General features: G+C 31.7%; 2 protein-coding genes across 2 annotated transcripts; one reads left to right on the top strand and one right to left on the bottom strand.

The window, feature by feature from the left end:
* Positions 1-394: 394 nt before the first annotated feature.
* LOC106757926 (uncharacterized protein At5g41620) lies at positions 395-4,005 on the bottom strand. The gene is made up of 3 exons (XM_014640782.2): positions 3,287-4,005; positions 3,063-3,185; positions 395-2,144 (listed from the first exon to the last, which is right to left on the bottom strand). The coding sequence occupies exons 1-3, from the start codon at positions 3,716-3,718 to the stop codon at positions 726-728; spliced, it is 1,974 nt and encodes a 657-aa protein (XP_014496268.1). The 5' UTR covers positions 3,719-4,005; the 3' UTR covers positions 395-725.
* A 6,503-nt stretch (positions 4,006-10,508) lies between these two features.
* On the top strand, positions 10,509-14,812 carry LOC106756773 (lysosomal Pro-X carboxypeptidase). The gene is made up of 10 exons (XM_014639352.2): positions 10,509-10,970; positions 11,120-11,309; positions 11,415-11,548; positions 11,644-11,756; positions 11,849-11,975; positions 12,526-12,684; positions 13,849-14,004; positions 14,081-14,160; positions 14,234-14,283; positions 14,363-14,812. The coding sequence occupies exons 1-10, from the start codon at positions 10,584-10,586 to the stop codon at positions 14,494-14,496; spliced, it is 1,530 nt and encodes a 509-aa protein (XP_014494838.1). The 5' UTR covers positions 10,509-10,583; the 3' UTR covers positions 14,497-14,812.
* Positions 14,813-20,573: the final 5,761 nt, after the last annotated feature.

Raw genomic sequence — 20,573 nt, 5'->3', positions numbered from 1 at the left:
TGTAATTTACAATTCAGTTAATAGTTTAGTTCATTTTACAGTTCAGTTAATAGTTCAGTTAGTGCAGTTTACAGTTCAGTTAATAGTTTAGTTCAGTTCATACTGCAGTACAGTACAGTTCAGTACGATTCAGTTTGATAAAACAAAAAATACTGAACTGTTTTACAGTTTAGTTCAGTTTTTAGCAGTGCAGTACAGTTCAGTTCGATTTGCCCACCCCTACTAATAACAATTCCTATAATTTCCTTTGCTAGGGTAGCATTTTTAAAATTTTCTAAGTTGTGAAAAGAGACAACCTAAAACCAACCATGATCATGTCCCAGCCAATTGGATCTTCCTCCCTCATAAAAACACATTGTGGGGGAAAAAGTGGTAGCATCTTAAGATACAGATGGGAGAAAATACAAAATGTTCTAAATCACCTTCAGCATATATTACACGAGAAAACAAAAACTCGCCGGTTATACTTATGTAACACATGTTCTGAACTCTACAGACACGACGTACCTACACATAGGGTCAAACGAAAATTTAAGCAGCGAGTGCTGCAACTTCAGCAGACATGGGCTATGAACAAGATAAAACTCAAAAGGGGAAAAGTTCTTTCAGCTACTTGGCTAGCGGATCTAAGATATTCGCCTTGAACAGTCACCACCATAGCAGAAAAGCAAACAGGTATGAGCTTCACAATCAAGGCCATTGTGTCAAAAGATATGGTTATTAACTCACCTTTTGGACTTTCTTACACTCTGGCCCTCACCCCTGACTTCCCCTAACCTTGATTTTGGACCATTGCCCTGTGCTGTGGCAGGTCTCTCCTGAAAGTTATTTGTGAGATCACGTGATGGCCAAGGCTGAGAAAATTGTCTGGTGGGACTGCCATAACCTCTTGAAGATCCAATCTTCGAACCAGCCAATATCTGATCCCTTAAACCTTTTACTGATTTATAGCCTTGCATTTCATCCCCGTATCCTTTTCCTTGTGCTTGCTTTTCCAGCTCATAAAAGCTTTCCCAATCGATCCCATCTGAATTCTGAAGCTTCTCAGCTTGGCCACCCCATTCCATTCCGTCTGATATACTCCTTTGCAGGGATGTGCTTCTCCTTGAAGCCCTCCCAGAGGTAGACCTCCTGCTACCTTTCACTTCTTCCTCAATTGGATATCTTCTTGTATCAAATCTGCTTTCAGAAGGGTAAGACCACTTATAACTCTTGTTGTTGTTGTCCATATTTAACTCTATAGAATGCAGATCACTTTCAGCGGATTCCTCCTCACACTCTACTCCATTGTCAACCTCTCCTCCATCATCTTCTTTGTCTTCGATGAAGTGGGAACTTAATCGGCTTCTGCTCAGATACGCAGCGATTTCTTCATCATTCAAGTGGGTGGAACTGCGACCTTTCTCTTTAACTTGTTTGCTTCCTAGAAAAGCTTCAAGTTGATTCCTGAGCGTATCCACAGCTGCATTTTTTTCCTCAAGCTGATATTTTGCCTCCGAGAGTTTCTTTTGAGCTCTCTCTTCGCGTAACCTATCAGTTAGCTGCATTATTTCCTTTTCTTTCTCTACCTCTTCACAAACTTTTGTAGACACTCTCTTTTGTTGCTCGATCTCGGATTTATCTTCATCAGCATCTCTTGCTAACTCATCGCATACTTGCTCAATAATTTCTCTTGCTCTTTTCTCATTTTCAAGTTCTTTCACCACCTTAAGAAGGGATGTTTTTGTGTCAGCCAGTTCTCTCCCAAGCTTCTTGTTCAAGCTTTCAAGGCGTCTCCTGAGCTTCCTCTCTACATCAAGTTCTCCAGCAACAGATTCAATTGCAGCCTCAACAATTTCTTGCTCCTTGTTTTTCCAAGCAGCCTTTTCTTCAGCAAAACACTTCATCAAATAATTTATCTCATTCTGATCCGAGCGCTGTTCCTGGATAAGCTGATTGACCTGTAGGCGAGCCCTCTCCAGCTCAGTATGCAAAGCTGAGATTAAAGACATACTAGATGAAGGACGATCTTCATGACCCCACATGCGGTTTATAATCTTAAGTAGCTCTTTAGATGTTGTTAAAGCATTGCTAACATCTTTTAAACGTGATTTAACTCCAACAGCAGATGAAGCAGGGGTCTGTGCTCGGGATCTGGTTTCAATCTGCAATCCAAGAAGCAACGGTAAGGAGGCATGGGCATCACATAAGGCTAAGAGAAAAGCGGAATGCAATTGTAAGTTGAATGGGGGAATTGCAGGACAGGTGTTTTGTGCTTGTACAGATAACATTTCAAGCTATACAAAAGTACAGAACAAAACAGAATCTCCCACTCAAAGTAACAGAACAATAAGTTAGATTTGTCATGTAGTTAGGCCATTCTGATGTGAATATGAATATTGGCATTGCTATATCTGGGATATGATTACTGGTAAGAGTATCAACGAGGGACTGTGTGCAATTGGTGCACTGCACACAAATCCCTTGCAGCCGGCTCCCCTATACAGCCTTTTAATCGAAAGAAGCTCCAAACTTTTCCAAAATCTACTGAAAATGTACAAGCAACTGGGAGGTAAAAAGGTGCAGTAGTTGTACATGACAGAGCATTTCACACTGGAGGGATTTCAACATCTTTAAACAAAAACAAAAACTTAAAAGACTTCTATCCGAAAAACTAAAAATATAAATAACTTCAACGAGAATGCCTTCTCTCATGTGACATTTTCACAATACAAGATCATGTAAAATTTGTAATTCTCTATTTCTGGGGGGAATGGATCACATCAGCGGCTATATCTCTCTTTACAGACACCAGATTGCAGGACCCATTCATCATCAACGAAGAGACAGACATACAGACAAATAAACATAATTTTCACGTAACATGTTCACATGAAAATCTCCAAGAGAGGGTCCATCTCCCAAGTATGACAGGAGCCCACCCATTTAATGTTCATAAAGAGAAATAGACACAATTCTCAAGCAACCTCAGTACGTTATGAAAATCTGTTACGCAATTAGGCCAGAACCGTTCTCATAGTATAAAGGCTTTATAATAGATAGTATTAACATAGATTAAATACCTCCATGAGACTGGCATTGCTAAGAGAGTCCAAAGGGCCAACATGGTGTTCAGTGATCCTCGGTCTGTGAGAAACAGAAGGAGTTCTTCTCTGGCGACTCCCAGTTCCAGATCGATCCATCCTCTACAAAAACAAAACTCTGAGAAACATATACAGTGATGTAATATGTAGTTGGTTAATTAGTTAAAGAAAGGAAAAAGAAACGAGAATTCGAGAGAAGGTACCTCGGACACGGGACTGTGTGATGGATCGGACAAATGGGGAGGCAAAGAACCAGAACGCATTGACCTAGCGACCTTTTCTCTGGCTCTGACTTCCTTCTTGGACCTCAAGCTGGGCGAAGGAATTTCGTTCATCTCCCAGAGGGTGGCGGCGAGCTTCCTGGCCGACACCGGAGCCAGACGAGGCTTGGCGGAGGTCTGTGACGGCGGGTACTTGGGGGAGGAGGCGAGTGGGCGGAGAGGAGATCTGGAGCTCATGAGCTTCCAGGTGGGCACGGGCGTACTGGATCCACCCCGCTTCCCCACCAGAATAGTCCTCTTGAAGCGGTAGTTGTGAAGCAGAGAGGAGGAGGAGGAGGCCGAGGAGGAACAACCTCGTTTTCTGATCTTGCCAGGAATCATGTCCATGGTGGTTGGGTTTTGGTGCCTCGGCATGAGATTAGAGTGACATAGCAACGGGTGAGTGCAAGAGAAGGAGAAGGAGAAAAGTGTGATGGAACACGTGGCGAGTTGTGAGTGGTAGAAAGGATGCAGAGAAGAGAAAGAGTGTTAGGAGTATTAGCGAAGATTGGGTGGAAGGGTATTATAGCGACACCATGTACGCCGCTTTTGGCAGTTGGCACCTTCATTCACATATCTCAATCATCATCACCACTACATTTGACTTTCCAATCCCTTCTACAATCCCCCATTCATTATTACCATTTTCCCTTCTCTTCCCACTTTCACACACCATCTGCAATACTATTCTTTTAATCAACTTTTATGGCCTCTTTCAAATCAAAAATTAGCAATTAATAAAGAGATAAAAACAAAGTAGCAATTAATAACATTTATGAGAGTGTACACTAATTTTCACCTAATACATATTTCAGAGACTGTAATCCACTTAAAAACAAAAAACAAATAGAAGAAGATGAAGAACAGAACATGACAAGTCACGTGGTCAGTTGATGCCACAAATACAACCTCAAACAAGTCCTCCTCGTAAAGCATCGTCTTCCCCACTCCAATTCCAAAGTACGCACAAACAAAGACAATTACAGAATTAGACAAAAAAAATTATAAGGATAACGGAGCAAGAATCTTGAGAGGTGGGGACATGCATGATGATCGAGATCACACATCACATCCCCTAATTTGAGCCTGTCAATCTCAACCAATTATACGATCTTCTCTTCATTTAAGCTAGGGGTCATTCTTTTTAATTTCTTTGCTTCGTAATCACTTACAGTCACTGTAATCCTTGAATCAAGATACTAATTTTAGTATAAATATTGTGACTCTAAGCTTATCAAAAAAATCTTTCATTTTATACGACCACTATTTAGGTTAAATATATTTAATATAAAAATCACATGGAATTTTGAGTTTCCATACTCTCTTAACTTGTATTCCTTTTCCACGTTTATTAACGTGCTCATTTTTGTCCTGGTGTGGTAGTGGTATCCACTGTGTTACCATTTTAAATTTGAAAATAATTATCAGTTTTCTATGAATAATCTGATTTGCGAGAGTAATTATTTGTTAATAATCTTCAAACAATAGGTTTCATTGTTGAAGTAATGTCTTATGAGATTTAGAATGTGTTCTTGGTAAATGAATGGATTTGAAAAGAAAGTTTACATTAGTTTTTTATTGTATGCAATTAGTAGTGAGTAGTTGGCAGCCTGGCTATGATGAAAGGTGTACGCATTCCAATTTGGACTTAAACCTATTCAAAGAATTTATGAGTCATGATATATCACCCTTTTTGGCAATCATTCAATCCATGTTCGTTGTCACAAACTTTAAACAAGCATAAATTCGAGGACAGGAAAAGGAAAATTTAAGTTAAAGCAACTTCTGCATACTTTACCACTTAATGTCACATGCATCTTTTCCCTCTCTCACCCTTCCTATTTATGCTACAAAATAACCTACATTCACTAATCACCAATTAACAACACCACCACGTTTTAACTAATTAAGACTTCAAAATTAATTATATAAATTTCTCACTTCTTTTAGTTATCTGTTTCTTTACTTGCTTTTTACAGAAGGTGAAATTTCAATATATTTGCTCCCCTCATAGTTATAACTATCATTGCTATGGCTTTTGAAGCTAACTCCTATTTGTACCATTATCTTTTAACAAAATCTAACAACTTTACTACTTCTTAGCATACTAACACTACGGATTCTACAGTATAATTAACTCCACTTATCATCGGTGTGAGCTGAAATTAGGTTAAAATATATTCAACTTTTTTTTTTTTTAAATGTAAGTTAAAGATAAAGTTGATTCAAACCCTACTCACTGATAATAATTATTTATTAATATTTTTATCATTTTTTTATAAATTCTTTATTATAATTATTTATTAAAATTAGTTATATATGTTATCTTTTTAAATAATATAATGTTCCGGCTAGAAACACAAAATTACACTAAAATAGTTCTCAATCATTAACTTTTAAAAAACACAATTATTACACAGTTTTCTCCATATTATATATATATATATATATATATATATATATATATATATATATATATATATATATATATATATATATCATTTTTATTAATAAAAAAATTATTTTCTCCTTTTCAAACACATATACTCACACAGATAAGAATGAGAAGGAGTCGAATCAAGTCAGGATAGTGTTCTTCCGCTATACACTCAGTTTGAAAAAATTTGCCCAGTTACTAGGAATTGCAAAAATACACATGCTTGTAGGTATTTATTGATAAAATTTGTTACAATTAGTAGGTGATCCTTTAAATTGATACCTATGCTAATAGCTAATAGATAATTTAATACTTGTTTATAAAGGAAAGACTGCAAGTATTACACTGTCTATACTCTGAATATCTATTATTCGCAAAAATTTAAAATTAAAATAATTTATAATTTATTAAGTTAAATTTAATTAAAGTTAAAATTTAATTTATATTTATTTTAATTTACATTATATTTTATAATATTTTAAAAATTTTATTTTAAAAATCTGTATTTTGTTTAAATATATACTGATATCTATGAATATTTGTAGGCTTTTAAGAATATGTTGATATTTTTTAAACGGAGTATCCAACTGTTGATATTTGTTGGTTTTTAAGAATCTGTTGAATTTTATATCATGAGTGGGGTAGCAGGTAGACAATATGCATACCCTTCTTAATACATTGTTATTACTATTTCTATCCTTCTCGTTATGTGTCGAGTATTCATGAAAAATTGTCTAATTTGTTGATGTGCTGGTATTTATGAATACCATAAATATTTTTATATTTTGTTTTTTATAATTTTAAATAAAATTTTTTATATTTTGTTTTTTATAATTTTAAATAAAATTATTAAGAAATAAATCTCAATGAATTTAGAAAAAAAAGTTAAGTATAATTTAAATTAAAATATCCAATAAAACTTTAACATAAATAAATATTTTTTTTCTTTTTAAAAAACGATTTTAAATAAGCTTAGTTAAAATTTAAACTTTTACAAAATAACTTTAATACTGTAGGTCTTAACGAAAAATAAAACAATGGGTCTAAATGAAAAATAAAAGAAAAATATATAAAGTGAAAATTTAAACTATTATTCGATTATTAATATTTTTTCACTAAAATTTTTATTTTGTTAGTTTAAATTTTAAAACAATTACTCAGATAAATGCTATTAATAATTATTAACAAATAACAAATATACGCGAATCAAATACTATTAGTATCGATTAAAAAATAAATAATTAAATATTTATACTATTATCCATAAATATTCATTTAATATGAATAACAAAGTTTAATCGAAAATATTCGTGAATATGGATTGTTCTGTCATCTTAGCCAAAATAGACTGGACTCCACTTAAATAATGGAATTTTCAATTAACCCCTCTTATTTTTCTTTATTTTCTCTTTTTTCGTCACCATAAATTAAACTGCCATTTCAGAAATTTTTCCTATTTTCATGAAACCTGGTTATTGTTGCTTTTGTATGATTCTATTTATTTCTAGAAATGTATACATTATGACATCTGGATATATATGCTGACCATGTCTGCATTATCTGTATCCGTGTCAAAGTTATTTTAAGAAACGTAAACTATTCATAACCCTTGAAACTAAAAGTTCAAAAAAAATTTAGCATAGTTGTTGTATTTCTTGCTTGTTGAGATACGAAGTGTTGTTTTGATTAAATGCCATATTCTCGTACTAATGCCTTTTTTTTTAGTTAAATTAAAAACAATAATATTTTCTATTCTCAATTATTTAATTTACTTTACATTTAGAAAGGTAAATATATGTTGATATAGAAATTAAAAAACATTTAAACAAAAACATTAAATCTTAAGCGAACAATTAATTCTATATCCTCCAATCCCAATGAAAGATTAAGATCATATTTATTTCTTTCTCATTCATTTTATTATTAAAGATCTGAAAAAGAAAAATGGACACCATGCAAATTTAATTGAGAGTATAATTTATTTTTTCAAAATCATTGTAATGGAAAATAGAGAGGATGTTTTACTGTCAATAATGGTGGAAATATAAATATCAACGTGTCTTTTATATTAATCTCCATTTAATTTTTTTTTTCTATCCCCCTCCCCTGTGAAAAGTGTGGATACGTGGAACGATATCAACCTATGTGACGATATATTAGACATGTTAACTTGTGAAATAAAATAGATATTTTGATGTTATATCAATGATGAATTTACGTAGATTAAAACATCGAAGTTTGAAAGGAAAAGAAAGTTTATGCTTCATGCATGAATAAATAGGTGCATTAATAACGTGATATGAGATAGACATTAGTCTTTAATGAAATTTGCTTAATATGAATGTTCTATAAAATGTGTTTGTTGATTGTTACACCATGCATTGAGAATGTAATTGAGGATGATGACATATTGATAATAATGATTAGATTGATATTATTAATTGAGAATGTTATTATTGAGAATGTTATTGAGGCACATCTTCATTTTATTGATGATATATGTAATCAATGATGTTTAGTATGTAATATATGTATGCGTGCAAACATGTTATATATTTCTATTAGTTATTTTAATTTAAATCAATTCATCTTTACATGTATATAATAATATGCATTGATATAATTATATGATGTATGATTTAGAATTTAAGATTTAAAATTTAAAATTATAATTATACATAATACATATCAAATGTTAGATGTAATATGAATATATAATATTTAGTAGATATATTCTATTAAAGTTTTAATCTGACCGTTAATTCTGATATATTATATAAAAATGTAAATATTATTTTCGGGTAAAAAATTAAGGTTTTTTATTCAAAATACTTTAAGTTATTCTGAATATCGAATATGTTTTTTAATGAATTTTTCATCATCTGAGTTAGGTTGTTCGCTTTGTTTCCTTTTTGTCTTAATCATGTGGGTGAGTACCTGTCAAAGTCATTCGAATTTTAAAATCAATGATTTTACTCAAATATTTAAGTAATAAAGATGAGTAATCAAAATTAATTACATATATTTTATAAAATCTTATAATGACTTTCATTAATTATCAATAAATGATTTTTATTATTCTTATTAATTCTTAATTAATGATAATTATTTTTATTAATTGTCTATTAATAATTTTTATTGTTCAGATTAATCATTGATTTCAGATAAATCAATGAATGGTCAACTTTCCAATTGCTCATACACAGTAATCAATTCTTATATTAACTATATTATTCTTATAAGAATAACATATTTAAACTAGGAATAATGTGATAATTAAAAATTGTCATTCATCTTGTTTCTGTTATAGTTCTCCAAATAGGAAATGAAGTTATTTTATTGCATTACAAAATATCCGATCAATGCAATGATATTCTTATTTCCTTTCAATCTAATTCATCGTTTTATTATATATATATATATATATATATATATATATATATATATATATATATATATATATATATATATATATATATATATATATATAACTAAACATATGCCTTAAATAATACATTCTTATAAATATTATCAAGCACATTCACTTTAAAATTGATTAATCTCTCCTTATAACCATTTATTTTTAAGTTTCTCACGAAGCAGATATCACTTCAATTATTATATTTTTAGATCTTAAAGTAGAACTCAAACAAAGAAATAAAGTTAAGTACAAGTCTACATTTATTCATTTGTTGCTATGTTTCATTTTGCCAAACTATAAACTAAAAAAAGTAGTGCATTTATTTTCATTTAAATGGATCACAAAGAAATTTGCATATTCACCGAAGTAAACATGTAAAAAACTCTATATAATTTATATATATACTCTGGATTTATCATGACATACCGGGATATATAAATAGGAAAGTACACCCAAAAATTTTAGAAAGAGGTATGTGAAGAAAGATATTAATATCACACATACATGTAATCACAAACAAATAAAAATAAAGAACAAGTGTTATTCCAAAATTATTTTATGAAATGCAAGCTCGATCAGATAGTGATACAAACATAACATTTTTTTAATGTATTTTTTTAAAGACAAATGTTGTTATTTATAAAATTTAAAATTTTCAGAAAATATGAATTAATTGATTTGAACATATATTTATATTTTAAATATTTAATTATAAAGGTATTGGAAAAGTTGAAGTTGAATGAGTGGAGATGGTTTATGTGGTGAGATAGGACAAAACAAAGTAGGGGCAGAATGATTGCAGAGAAAGAGCTTATTATGGTCACCATTTACAACGACTTCTACATTCAAGTTGGTACTTGCATTAGGTAAAATGATAAGGAAGGGTTACCTACATACATCAAAGGCATAATTTTACATAATATTATGAGAACTTTTTGACAACTGTTTTTTATAAGAAACACGTATCAATGTATGTATTGTTAAAAAATTATTCTTAATTTTTTTTTTCCTTTTATATTTTTATTTTTTTCAAAACACTAATTTTCAATATACATTTGTATTCTTTTGTAAAACCAAAATATTCTTTTGAAAACACTGGCATAATTTTTTTTCATTGGAAGTGATATAAAAGTGCTTTATAAAATACAAGAGACCTGTTATAGTAAAACATTTCATTCACAAGTCAATAATCGTTTTCAAAGATTAAAAACTTCAAATCAATCCAATGGTAAACATATTATAATTATTGGCAATGGTGGTCCACTAAATAGCCCAACCAAGAAGGCTTTAATATGCACAAGCTCTGAATTTGAGATTCTCTTTTCATATTTTTCCTCTTTAAATACACATCTGATTTGTAGCCACAGTTCATCAGAAAAATAATGGCATTTGAATTGCACTTCACACTCATATTCTTTTCTCTGTTTTCGGTGTCCTCTTTCACCTTTCCTTTGCCCCCTATTCTACCCAGATTTCCCTCTTCAATAGTCAGTGCAGAGCTAAAGCAACGCTCTCATTCTGCTCCAAATACCCCATACAAAACCAAGTTCTTCACTCAAATACTCGATCACTTCAATTTCAATCCCCAGAGCAATCACGTTTTTCAACAAAGGTATCTCATCAATGATACCTTCTGGGGTGGTGCCAAAAACAATGCTCCAATCTTTGTCTACACTGGAAATGAAGGGAACATAGAATGGTTCACTCAGAACACAGGCTTCATGTTCGAAAATGCTCCTTCTTTTCATGCCCTTTTGCTTTTTATTGAGGTAAGCTTTCTTCTTCTGTAAACCCATCGATCTCTGTCTCTAATTCCTTCTAGTAAACTTTATGCTTTATCAATCAAACTTTGAATTTTGACGTTTCAAAATTAACTCAGTAACATAGCCTACTTCATATATCACAAATCCAACTGCAGCATAGATTCTACGGAAAATCAATACCATTTGGGGGAAACAGGAAGGTTGCATACGCAAATGCTACCACACTGGGGTATTTGAGCTCCACACAGGCATTAGCCGATTATGCCACTCTCATCATTGATTTGAAGAAGAATTTGTCAGCAACTGATTCTCCCGTTGTGGTGTTTGGAGGATCCTATGGAGGAAGTAAAAACCTATATCTCACGAGTCTTTGCTTCTATTCTGTTGACTTCAACGGTTGAATCCCCAAATCGAGATGAGTCTAAAATCTAAATGGGTATTGTTTTGTAGTGCTGGCAGCTTGGTTCAGGATGAAGTATCCACACGTTGCAATTGGAGCTCTGGCATCCTCTGCTCCCATTCTCCATTTCATGGATTTGGTTTCACCAGATATCTTCAACAGCATCATCTCGCAAGATTTCAGAGTTTGATTCTCTTAATAATCTGCCAGTAATACACACGTGCATGCGTAATAGTACCACTGTTTGAATGAAAATTTTCGTTTCGTGTGTTACCACAGAGCGAGAGTGAGAATTGTTACAAAGTGTTAAAAGGGTCATGGAAACTAATAGAGCACACAGCCAACAAACCCGGGGGACTGGAACTGTTACAGAAATCATTCAGAATTTGCAAGTGAGACCATGATTAATGGAAAACGATTTAGTTCAATGATGAATTAATTTAAGTCATTATATATAATTAATAAATATATATATGTTTTTCAGAAGCAATGATTTTGGGGCAGGTTCTCTGGAAGGATGGCTTAGGACGGCGTGGGTTTATACGGCTATGACAGATTATCCCACACCATCCAATTTCCTCAATCCCTTGCCAGCATATCCCATAAAAAAGGTACCCATTTACACTCTTTTTAAGGAAATTGTTTCTACTTTTCAGTGATTCACTTCTATCTGTTTTATTACATTCATAGGATGTTATTTCTTTGTTGTTGTGAAAGAACAAACTTCAAATTCATTGTTAAAATCATCAGTCCTCGTTGCAAATAATTTATTTAAGTCCGTTTGACTAAAGGATCGTCATGTGATATGATTTTAAAATTGTCGTTTTTGTAGCGTGTATTTGATCACGAAGACAATTATTAAATGCATAATATCACACTGTTTTGGCACAAAAAACTTTTCCAAACATGTGGTTCAGTGTCTTTCAAGTCGTGATGATAGGACAGAATGGAATTTGAAGACTTTTAGAGACAAAAGCACAAATTATTTTATTAAAATGTTAAAAAATTCCTAGTTCTTCACAAACAAATTGTGGTCTTAAATAATACTAATTATTTGTAGGGATTTTCATTTATTATATGGTTGATTGAAAGCAAAAAGGGAGAAGAGAAGGGGATTGAAATTTTTGAGATATTATTATTAATTGATTTGTTCGTATTTAGATGTGTGAGGCCATAGAAGGGACAAAAAAGGAAAAAAATGACGAATTGGAGAAGTTGTATGCAGCAGTGAGTGTATTCTACAACCATACAGGCACTGCCACGTGTTTCGACTTGGATGATGATTCAGACCCGCACGATCTCGGGGGATGGCAATGGCAGGTAACTTATAGTTAAATTTCTTCATTACCATTTATTTCCAAAATAATATTGATAATAGTTTTCTAGGCCGGCAGTGATAATAATAATAATAATAATAATAATAATAAACAGTTAAATGGATAAAATAGATATATTATATGGAAATAAGATATTATTATATATAGTCATAGATATGCTAAATAATGATAGAATCCATGAAAAACAGGACCACGTGACATCTTTACTAGTTAATGGTGGTTATTCCAACGTTATTGACTAATATTATGTTTCAACTTTCCGTAACCCACCGGACAAGTTTAATAATATTTTTGGGTTTAACCTATAATTTTTAATTAGTATAATTAAATGGTTTAAGTGTTAATTAAGTCATTAGGTTTTATTTATGGGAGAAAACACAAGGAGATTTGATATTAATTATAAAAGAAATTAGAATATTAATTTCAATCCAAAATTTTAAAGCAATAGGTTTATATGTTTTTTTATTTATATATTAGTCGTATTTTTCATTTTTATCTCTAACTCACCTTTTTGGACATAATAAATATATACTTTTACATAATTAAATCAATAATAAATAAGATATAAGATAAAGGTTCCTTTTTCATTTTTAACTAATCATGAAAAATACATTTTTCTGAGTGAAAATTATATTTTCTTTTCGCTATTTTAAGTCAACCTTGAACGCCATCAGGTTTTTAAAGGAAAACGAAAACTATTATTTTGATTTGTGGACAAACTAGGAAGTACCGGTCCAATAGATTTGGACAAAAAAAAAACTATAGTCCAATCTCGCTTTTCAGACCCATTTGCTTACAAGCTGGGCAGGCCCAACCCGTATACCTCTATCCAGGCACTTCTATAATAAATAACAATTTTTAATACATAACTCATATTATAATTAAAATAAAAATATATAAATGTTATTTTAGATTCATAATAAATATTGGAAATTAGTTTATTTTGAAAAATGATTGAAAAAATTAATTTATGAATAAAGATAAAAAAAATAGAGTAAAAGAAGAAGGTGGATAAAATACCTTATGTAGACTTAAACATAAAATGAGAGAGATTTTGTTTTAACGAATTTAAAAGAAGAAGGTGTGAAGAAATGAATATAATATAGATGAAAAGACGTGTTGTTGTGATGTAGTTTTGTGCATGCAGGCGTGTACGGAGATGATAATGCCCGTAGGTGGAAGCAATAAGCACAGCATATTCCCAGAATATAAGTGGTCATACGAAGACAGAGAGTCAGCGTGCCAATTTTTCTACAATGTTACGCCTAGACCACACTGGATTACCACTGAGTTTGGTGGCCATGTGGGTGTTAACTATCAACTCTTTTTATTATCATTCCATTTTGGTTTTCTTAACAGCACCATTATGTTTTCTGCAGGCTATTCAGACAGTTCTGAAAAGCTCTGCAAGCAACATTATATTCTTCAATGGTTTAAGAGATCCTTGGAGTGGTGGAGGGTATAACATGCCATCTCTTCTTTTTAATTACACTATCATTTCAATAATGCTAAAACCACACTATCTATTGCAGGGTGTTAAAGAATATATCAAAATCAATAGTTGCTCTTGTTGAAAAAAGAGGTTAGTAATTACCAAACTAAACTATATAATTTGTGTTTTACTTCCATTCTCTGTATTTATTTTTACATTTTGTGAGCAGGAGCTCATCATGTAGACTTAAGGTACTCCACTAAGGAAGATCCAAAGTGGCTTAAAGATGTAAGGAGACAGGAGGTAAACATCATTGCAAGTTGGATCTCACAATACTATCAAGACCTACACTCCAATAACTAAGGCTTCTTCTCATTTTCTTTTCGGCATCTTTGGAGTCACTGCAATTATTGTCAGATGTATTAAGTGCTTGTGAGTCATAAAAACGTTGTTCATTTTTCACAGTAGTTGATTTTTGCATTCTTTGGCCCCCTGATCCTGCGGCCTAGACTCCATATTATAAGCTTTATTTGATTATTACAGTATTCTTTGACTCAATCGATTAAAAGATTAGAAAAAATAATCAAGTGTCCATTTCTTTGTTTCACTATACTGCATATAGTTAAATTGAAAAAAAAGAAGGAGAAAGTAAAAGAAGGTTAGCCCCTGAAGAAAATGACACCATGTTATGGGTGAAGAGAGTGATATTGAGATGGCTTGGATAAGTGTGGTCCTTCTCAGTGTAATGGTCCTAGCTAGACCTAAAGCTTATGAGGAGAGTTAATGAGTTACCCAAGACCCCATCTCCATTTAGGTAGAGTAATTCAAAGATGAGGTAATAGATGTTGAACAGCCGCATCAACAGTACTATTACAGATCCCAAAGGCGGCAATGAATAAATTTTGCTTGAAATGAAAGTGAACAAGAACAACAGTAAAAACCAAACTGGTCCAAAAGCTAGGCTTATTCAGAACAGTAGTTTACACTTCTATAACCTGTCTCTGCCATCTTCACTGCAACTTATTTACATTGTTTGCAAGCTCAATCTTCAATAATAATGATAAAGAAGTATAAATTAACATCTCTCAAATATTTGATAAGTAATACGTGATTAGACATTGTGGTCACAATGCTTCACTATTTTTGAAAACGTTTTAATAGGTTGAGAATACGAGATAAGTCCCTGATGTCAATCCCTTGTATGCTAAAAACTTCGGACATGTCTCATAAATTATTTGTCTTGTATTCCATATGTATTAGACATCGACATGTATATGATACTCGTACGAAAGACATTTTTTTTTTTTCTGTTAACGTGATTTTGATATATCTTCTTAATAATCACAAATCTAATGATTTTATGAAAAAAAATATAAACTTGTAAACTTGTTACATAAGTTTCTATTATGATTATAGAATTAAGAAACAAATTTTATATAATGACTATTTTTTACTTTTTCGATATAAGGTAAATAGATTATATTGTTAGGTGACAATGTGTTTATATTATATTTGATTAATGCTATTTATAGATGATTTTGAGGATGTAAATACATAATGATCTAATATATAGATTTGTGTCTTTTTGATCTATATTTTCCAGACTACATGTATCAAAATGTCCATGTCATGTTCAATGTCTGTGTCATGTCTAATGTTCGTGTCAATATTTGTGCTACATTTTCACTATTTTTAAAAATGTTTTAATAGGTTGAAAATTTGAGTTAAGTCCTTATAAATTCATTATCTTTTGATTGGAGGTAGTGTTAATCCCTTGTGTGTTACAAAGCTCGGACATACCTCATAAATGGTGTGTCTTGTATCTTATAAGAATCGGAACTAACACACATACTCATGATCCATATCGATAAGGTTTATAACAAAAAAAAGAAACATTTTTTTTCTCTTGACATGGCTCTGACATAGTGTTAATAATCACAAATCTAATGATTTTATGAAAAACTCATAAACTTGTAAACTTATATAAGTTTCTATTATGATTATAGAAATAAGGAAAAAATCTTATATGCTCATTATTTTTCATTTTTTGGATACCAAGTAGATAGATTGTATTCATTTTTATGTTAGGTGACAATGTGTTTAGATTATTATTTTTGACTAATTTTATTTATAGATGATTTTGAGAATGTAAATATATAATAATCTAATATATAGATCTATGTCCCTTGACTTACATTTTCGAGATTACATGTATCGAAGTGTCTCTCTCATGTCCTGTGTCTGTATAAGTATCCATACTACATAACTTATGTGTGAGTTGGACTCATATTTTATTAGTATTATATTTCTTCAGTGATTCTTCTTAGAAAGATTAATAAGTGGCATTAGAACATATGATTTGTTTTAGTGACTAACTCAAACAAGTTATTTTATCAAAGGTCTTTTTGATGAAGTGTTTGATTGAGAAGAATGACAACATAAAAAGAGTGTTTGTTGTTAGCCTGAAAGAATAATATCTATGTGAAGAGATTTATATTTGAAAGAAAAATAATTAAAAATTAAAATATAAAAAATACCTATAGAGTGATTACTTGTAAGATTTTGGGTTAAATTGGTTAAGTGTGAGAGGATGATGCATGGTCTTTAAATGGCAAGTCAAAGTTGATGTTGTTTGGGAGAAGTAAGAAGCAAGAGGCGTGCGAGCATAATAGTACATAAATATGGCTCTGTGAGGAGAGTAAAATGAAAAGTGAAAAAGGAGGGTTAGTTAGGGCCTAGTGGACCATTATATTGGGCCTGCTACATAAGTCAAAATGGTGGTGGAATGGTCCCAAGTCTAGATCCATCCCTCTACTTCTTCCACAGACCTACACAAATCACGTGGCACGTGCCGCTTACCCGATTCCATCACAACTCTGTGCAACTCCATCTTTTGTTGCAGTTTTCACACCACACAACTGAAGCAGATTAAGAAAATGCCCCTTGCCACCCATTAAAAAGTTAAAAAAGGAATAAAGAGAGTTTGACAAATGGGGGAAGGAGAATGCCAGTCTGGGCCCACTTTCATTTACACATTCACATGTGGGCCACAGCCCACCACGCATGCCTTCCCTGACGGTCAGACCCACAAATACCTGACGTGGCATTTTTTCTGCTTTTAGGAACCCACACTCTTTGTATTTCATTCTCTGTGTTTGTTTATATGTGGAGCCTTTACTTTCCTGTTTTACTATTTTTGCCTAAACATTTCTTCTCGCTTCTTCTTTTTTTTTCTTCTTCTTATGTCTCTGTTCATGTTAAATATTTCATACTTACTTCTAATTTCACGTTGAAACCCAATATAATAACTAAAAATTCAGTAAATTTTAATAAGGGATTTATAGATAATTTTGTTTTAATTTTATACTTACTCTTAAACAATGAAATTGAATCCGAATTTTATGCTGTACTGATTTGCAAATACACAGTTTAATTGTTTGAATGGAAGTTGTGAGGTTCTTTAATGTTTTGAGAGGTTGCTTCTGCTTCTGATATACTTCTATGCTTGGAAACTGTTACTGGTGTTTATTTAATTCATTCAACAGCTAGATTATTATGGAGCACAGTATCTATGTAAGTTGGTTTCTTTTTCTGAAGCTAGGTATAGCCTGTGTTTTGCATTAGAGTGTAGCCGATGATTAATTTCATCATCCCTTTTCACTCATCACAACCTTATTACAGAAATGTGGACCCCACCTTCACTGTTGTTTGATTCCAGATATTTTAAATTCTAAGGACTCATACCAATTTAATATTACAAACACAATTTCATATTTTGAATCTTACAAAGTAGTGATTATTTAATCAGTTCATGCTGATGCAACTACATTTCATACTTTCATTTATCTTCAACTGAGATTTGCTCATAGATAACACCAAAAGCAAATCGGACGAATTGATCCTTGTTGAACCCTAGCATATATATTTTGATAACACATCAAAATTTGTTTTTGTCCTATACTGTAATACTTACTGATCCTTCCTGTATCCGAAGGAGTTATTGCAACTACACATTAGAAAAGAAAGAGAGAAAAAAGAAGTCGGTGTGGTGTGTGGGGGCACAGTAGATATATATTATGCCGGCATAAATATGACATCATACAGCACAAGATTAGACTTGCATGCTTACAATTGAATGTTGTTGTTTGTTAATCTATGATTAGTTAGTTAACAGTGATATTTCTATAACTAAGCCAAATCATATGTTTGAGCCACTCATTGCCACAAATAGATAGAACAAAATATATTGCATGATGAAACGCTTTCTTGAAACAGGGTGTGTTTCTTAATTATGGCTAATTATCAACCCTANGAATCATCAATTTCCTAAGCATCAGGCCAGCTGCCATTTGGCGTGCTAAATTGCACTCTAATCATATGTTTTCTACTTTGCTTTTTCACCAGGCCCATATTTATTTCCAAATCAGTCATGTTTCCTCCCAACTTTCCATATATAATAGAAACCATCAGTCTAATAATAATAAGAGATTCGGGTAAGCTGTATAAAATTTTATATTCCGATTACATTGCTTTAAAGTTGAGGTTATGAATAGTTCAAATACATTTTTTTAATCTCCAAAACGAAGAATAACTCCTTTACTTAACCTAATGAAGGTATATATAAAAGTGAAGCTAATTAAGTATAGAGTGAAGGAGCAAATAGAGAAAAAATATATATATTGCATGAGCATGGACTTAATGGAGTTTGACTTGATTATATATATATATATATATATATATAGCTTTGAGCAACCTGTTTTGGCAATAGTATATGCAATGCTTTTGTTGGAGTTAGAGGGTCACACACTCAATATATAATTGATGCATATGAGATCCTTGTACTATTTGGAACTTTAATATAGCCACATGCAAACATATTACTATATTTATAATGATTAATGTGATAACTTCCAAGTGAGGTGCACTGCGATTGGCCCACTTAAATTAAACCTTTACCTACTGGCGTTTTAGCATATTCTAGACACAAATTTCATCAATTAATCTGCACTTGTCTAACGGATATGCATGTGTTAGCAAAATTAGTGTCAATTCAAACTGGTAATAAAGAATAAATTGAATGCTATAAAGTTGTTGACAAGTGTGCTAATTATTCTGCCATAATCAAAGCACAAGGTGGGTTAATATACACTTGAGTAGTTCTTTATTAATCTCTCTCTGTACGATAAACTCAAAGTGTAGGATGCGTATCAAGATAATAGATTGCNTACATTNTTCTTGGCCTTTTCTTNACAAGTTGCTTTCNGAATTTATAACTGCTACAATGAACTAAGTATTACAATCTGGAACAGTTTTTCTCTTATTTCTCTTGCATCAGACAAAATATTTAGTTAAACCAATCATACCATCTCTTTCACTTCCTTTTCNTTACACAAAACTAATAAATTTAAACAACACAAAATCCAGATAGCTTCTCCCCATACACTCATTCATTGCTAAATCAAAGACAAACACTTTAACTACTCACCACCTGAATTATTTATTACGAAATACTGTCATAAAAGCATGACAGTTTTCTTTTTGCTGTAATTTATATATATAGTTNTGTTAATACATCAATGTATATATATTTTATCACTTTTGNTTTCCATGTGCCTGTTCCTACCCCACTTTCCTTAAAAATCTCGTGGGGGTGTCTTCTGTATCACAGTTTCCCCTGAAATTAACTATTGAAATTTATAAAAAAAATAAAATAAAAAATATTGACATGTTTTGCAGAGTCATATACTACAGCAATTAACAAGACAGATTCTCACCATGCCCAGTGCCATAATTTCTTCATGGTCAATGATTCCAGCAATTAGCCGACCAACATCTTTGGGATGGTTTTATTTATACAAAATAATATTTTTTTTTTCTCTCTTCTTATTTCTCAGTCAATTCCGAAGATAATTATATATCATATTTTTCTCTTTTCATTCTCTCTTTCTGTCTTTTTTTATTATTGTAAATTTAATTATGCAAGTAGTTGAAGAAATAGTAATTTTGAGAAAACATGGAAATTTGTTATTTACTAAGCATGTATATATCATCATTTTACAGGACCCGCCATTTTGATGGTCCCTTGTGTGAATTAATTGCACTCGCCAAGCATTTCTGGTTTATGGGACCGTCGCATCCAAGGTTTCGTGACATGACAGTGAGCATTAACAAGTGTGCATTATTTTCTGATAGAATAAAGACTCATTGACATCTAATCAGGTTAACGTAGAAAAAATCCTGAAAATGTTCAATATTTCTAATTTCTGATAAATATAACTAAAACACACAGTGGCCATAGATATTTCTCTGATGACGACAAGAGGATTATTTAATTTGAAAATTCAAATAAAATAAAAAAGAAAAAGAACACTGAACAACTTTTTTATATATTTATATATTATAGTTAAACTAAACAAATGAGTTAAACCTTTTGTAGGGCA

The sequence above is a fragment of the Vigna radiata genome, chromosome 3 (genome assembly GCF_000741045.1).
Source record: "Vigna radiata var. radiata cultivar VC1973A chromosome 3, Vradiata_ver6, whole genome shotgun sequence".
NCBI classification, from domain to species: domain Eukaryota; kingdom Viridiplantae; phylum Streptophyta; class Magnoliopsida; order Fabales; family Fabaceae; genus Vigna; species Vigna radiata.
The sequence above is the reverse complement of the archived record's forward strand: the minus strand, read 5'-3'. Positions and strand labels throughout refer to the sequence as shown.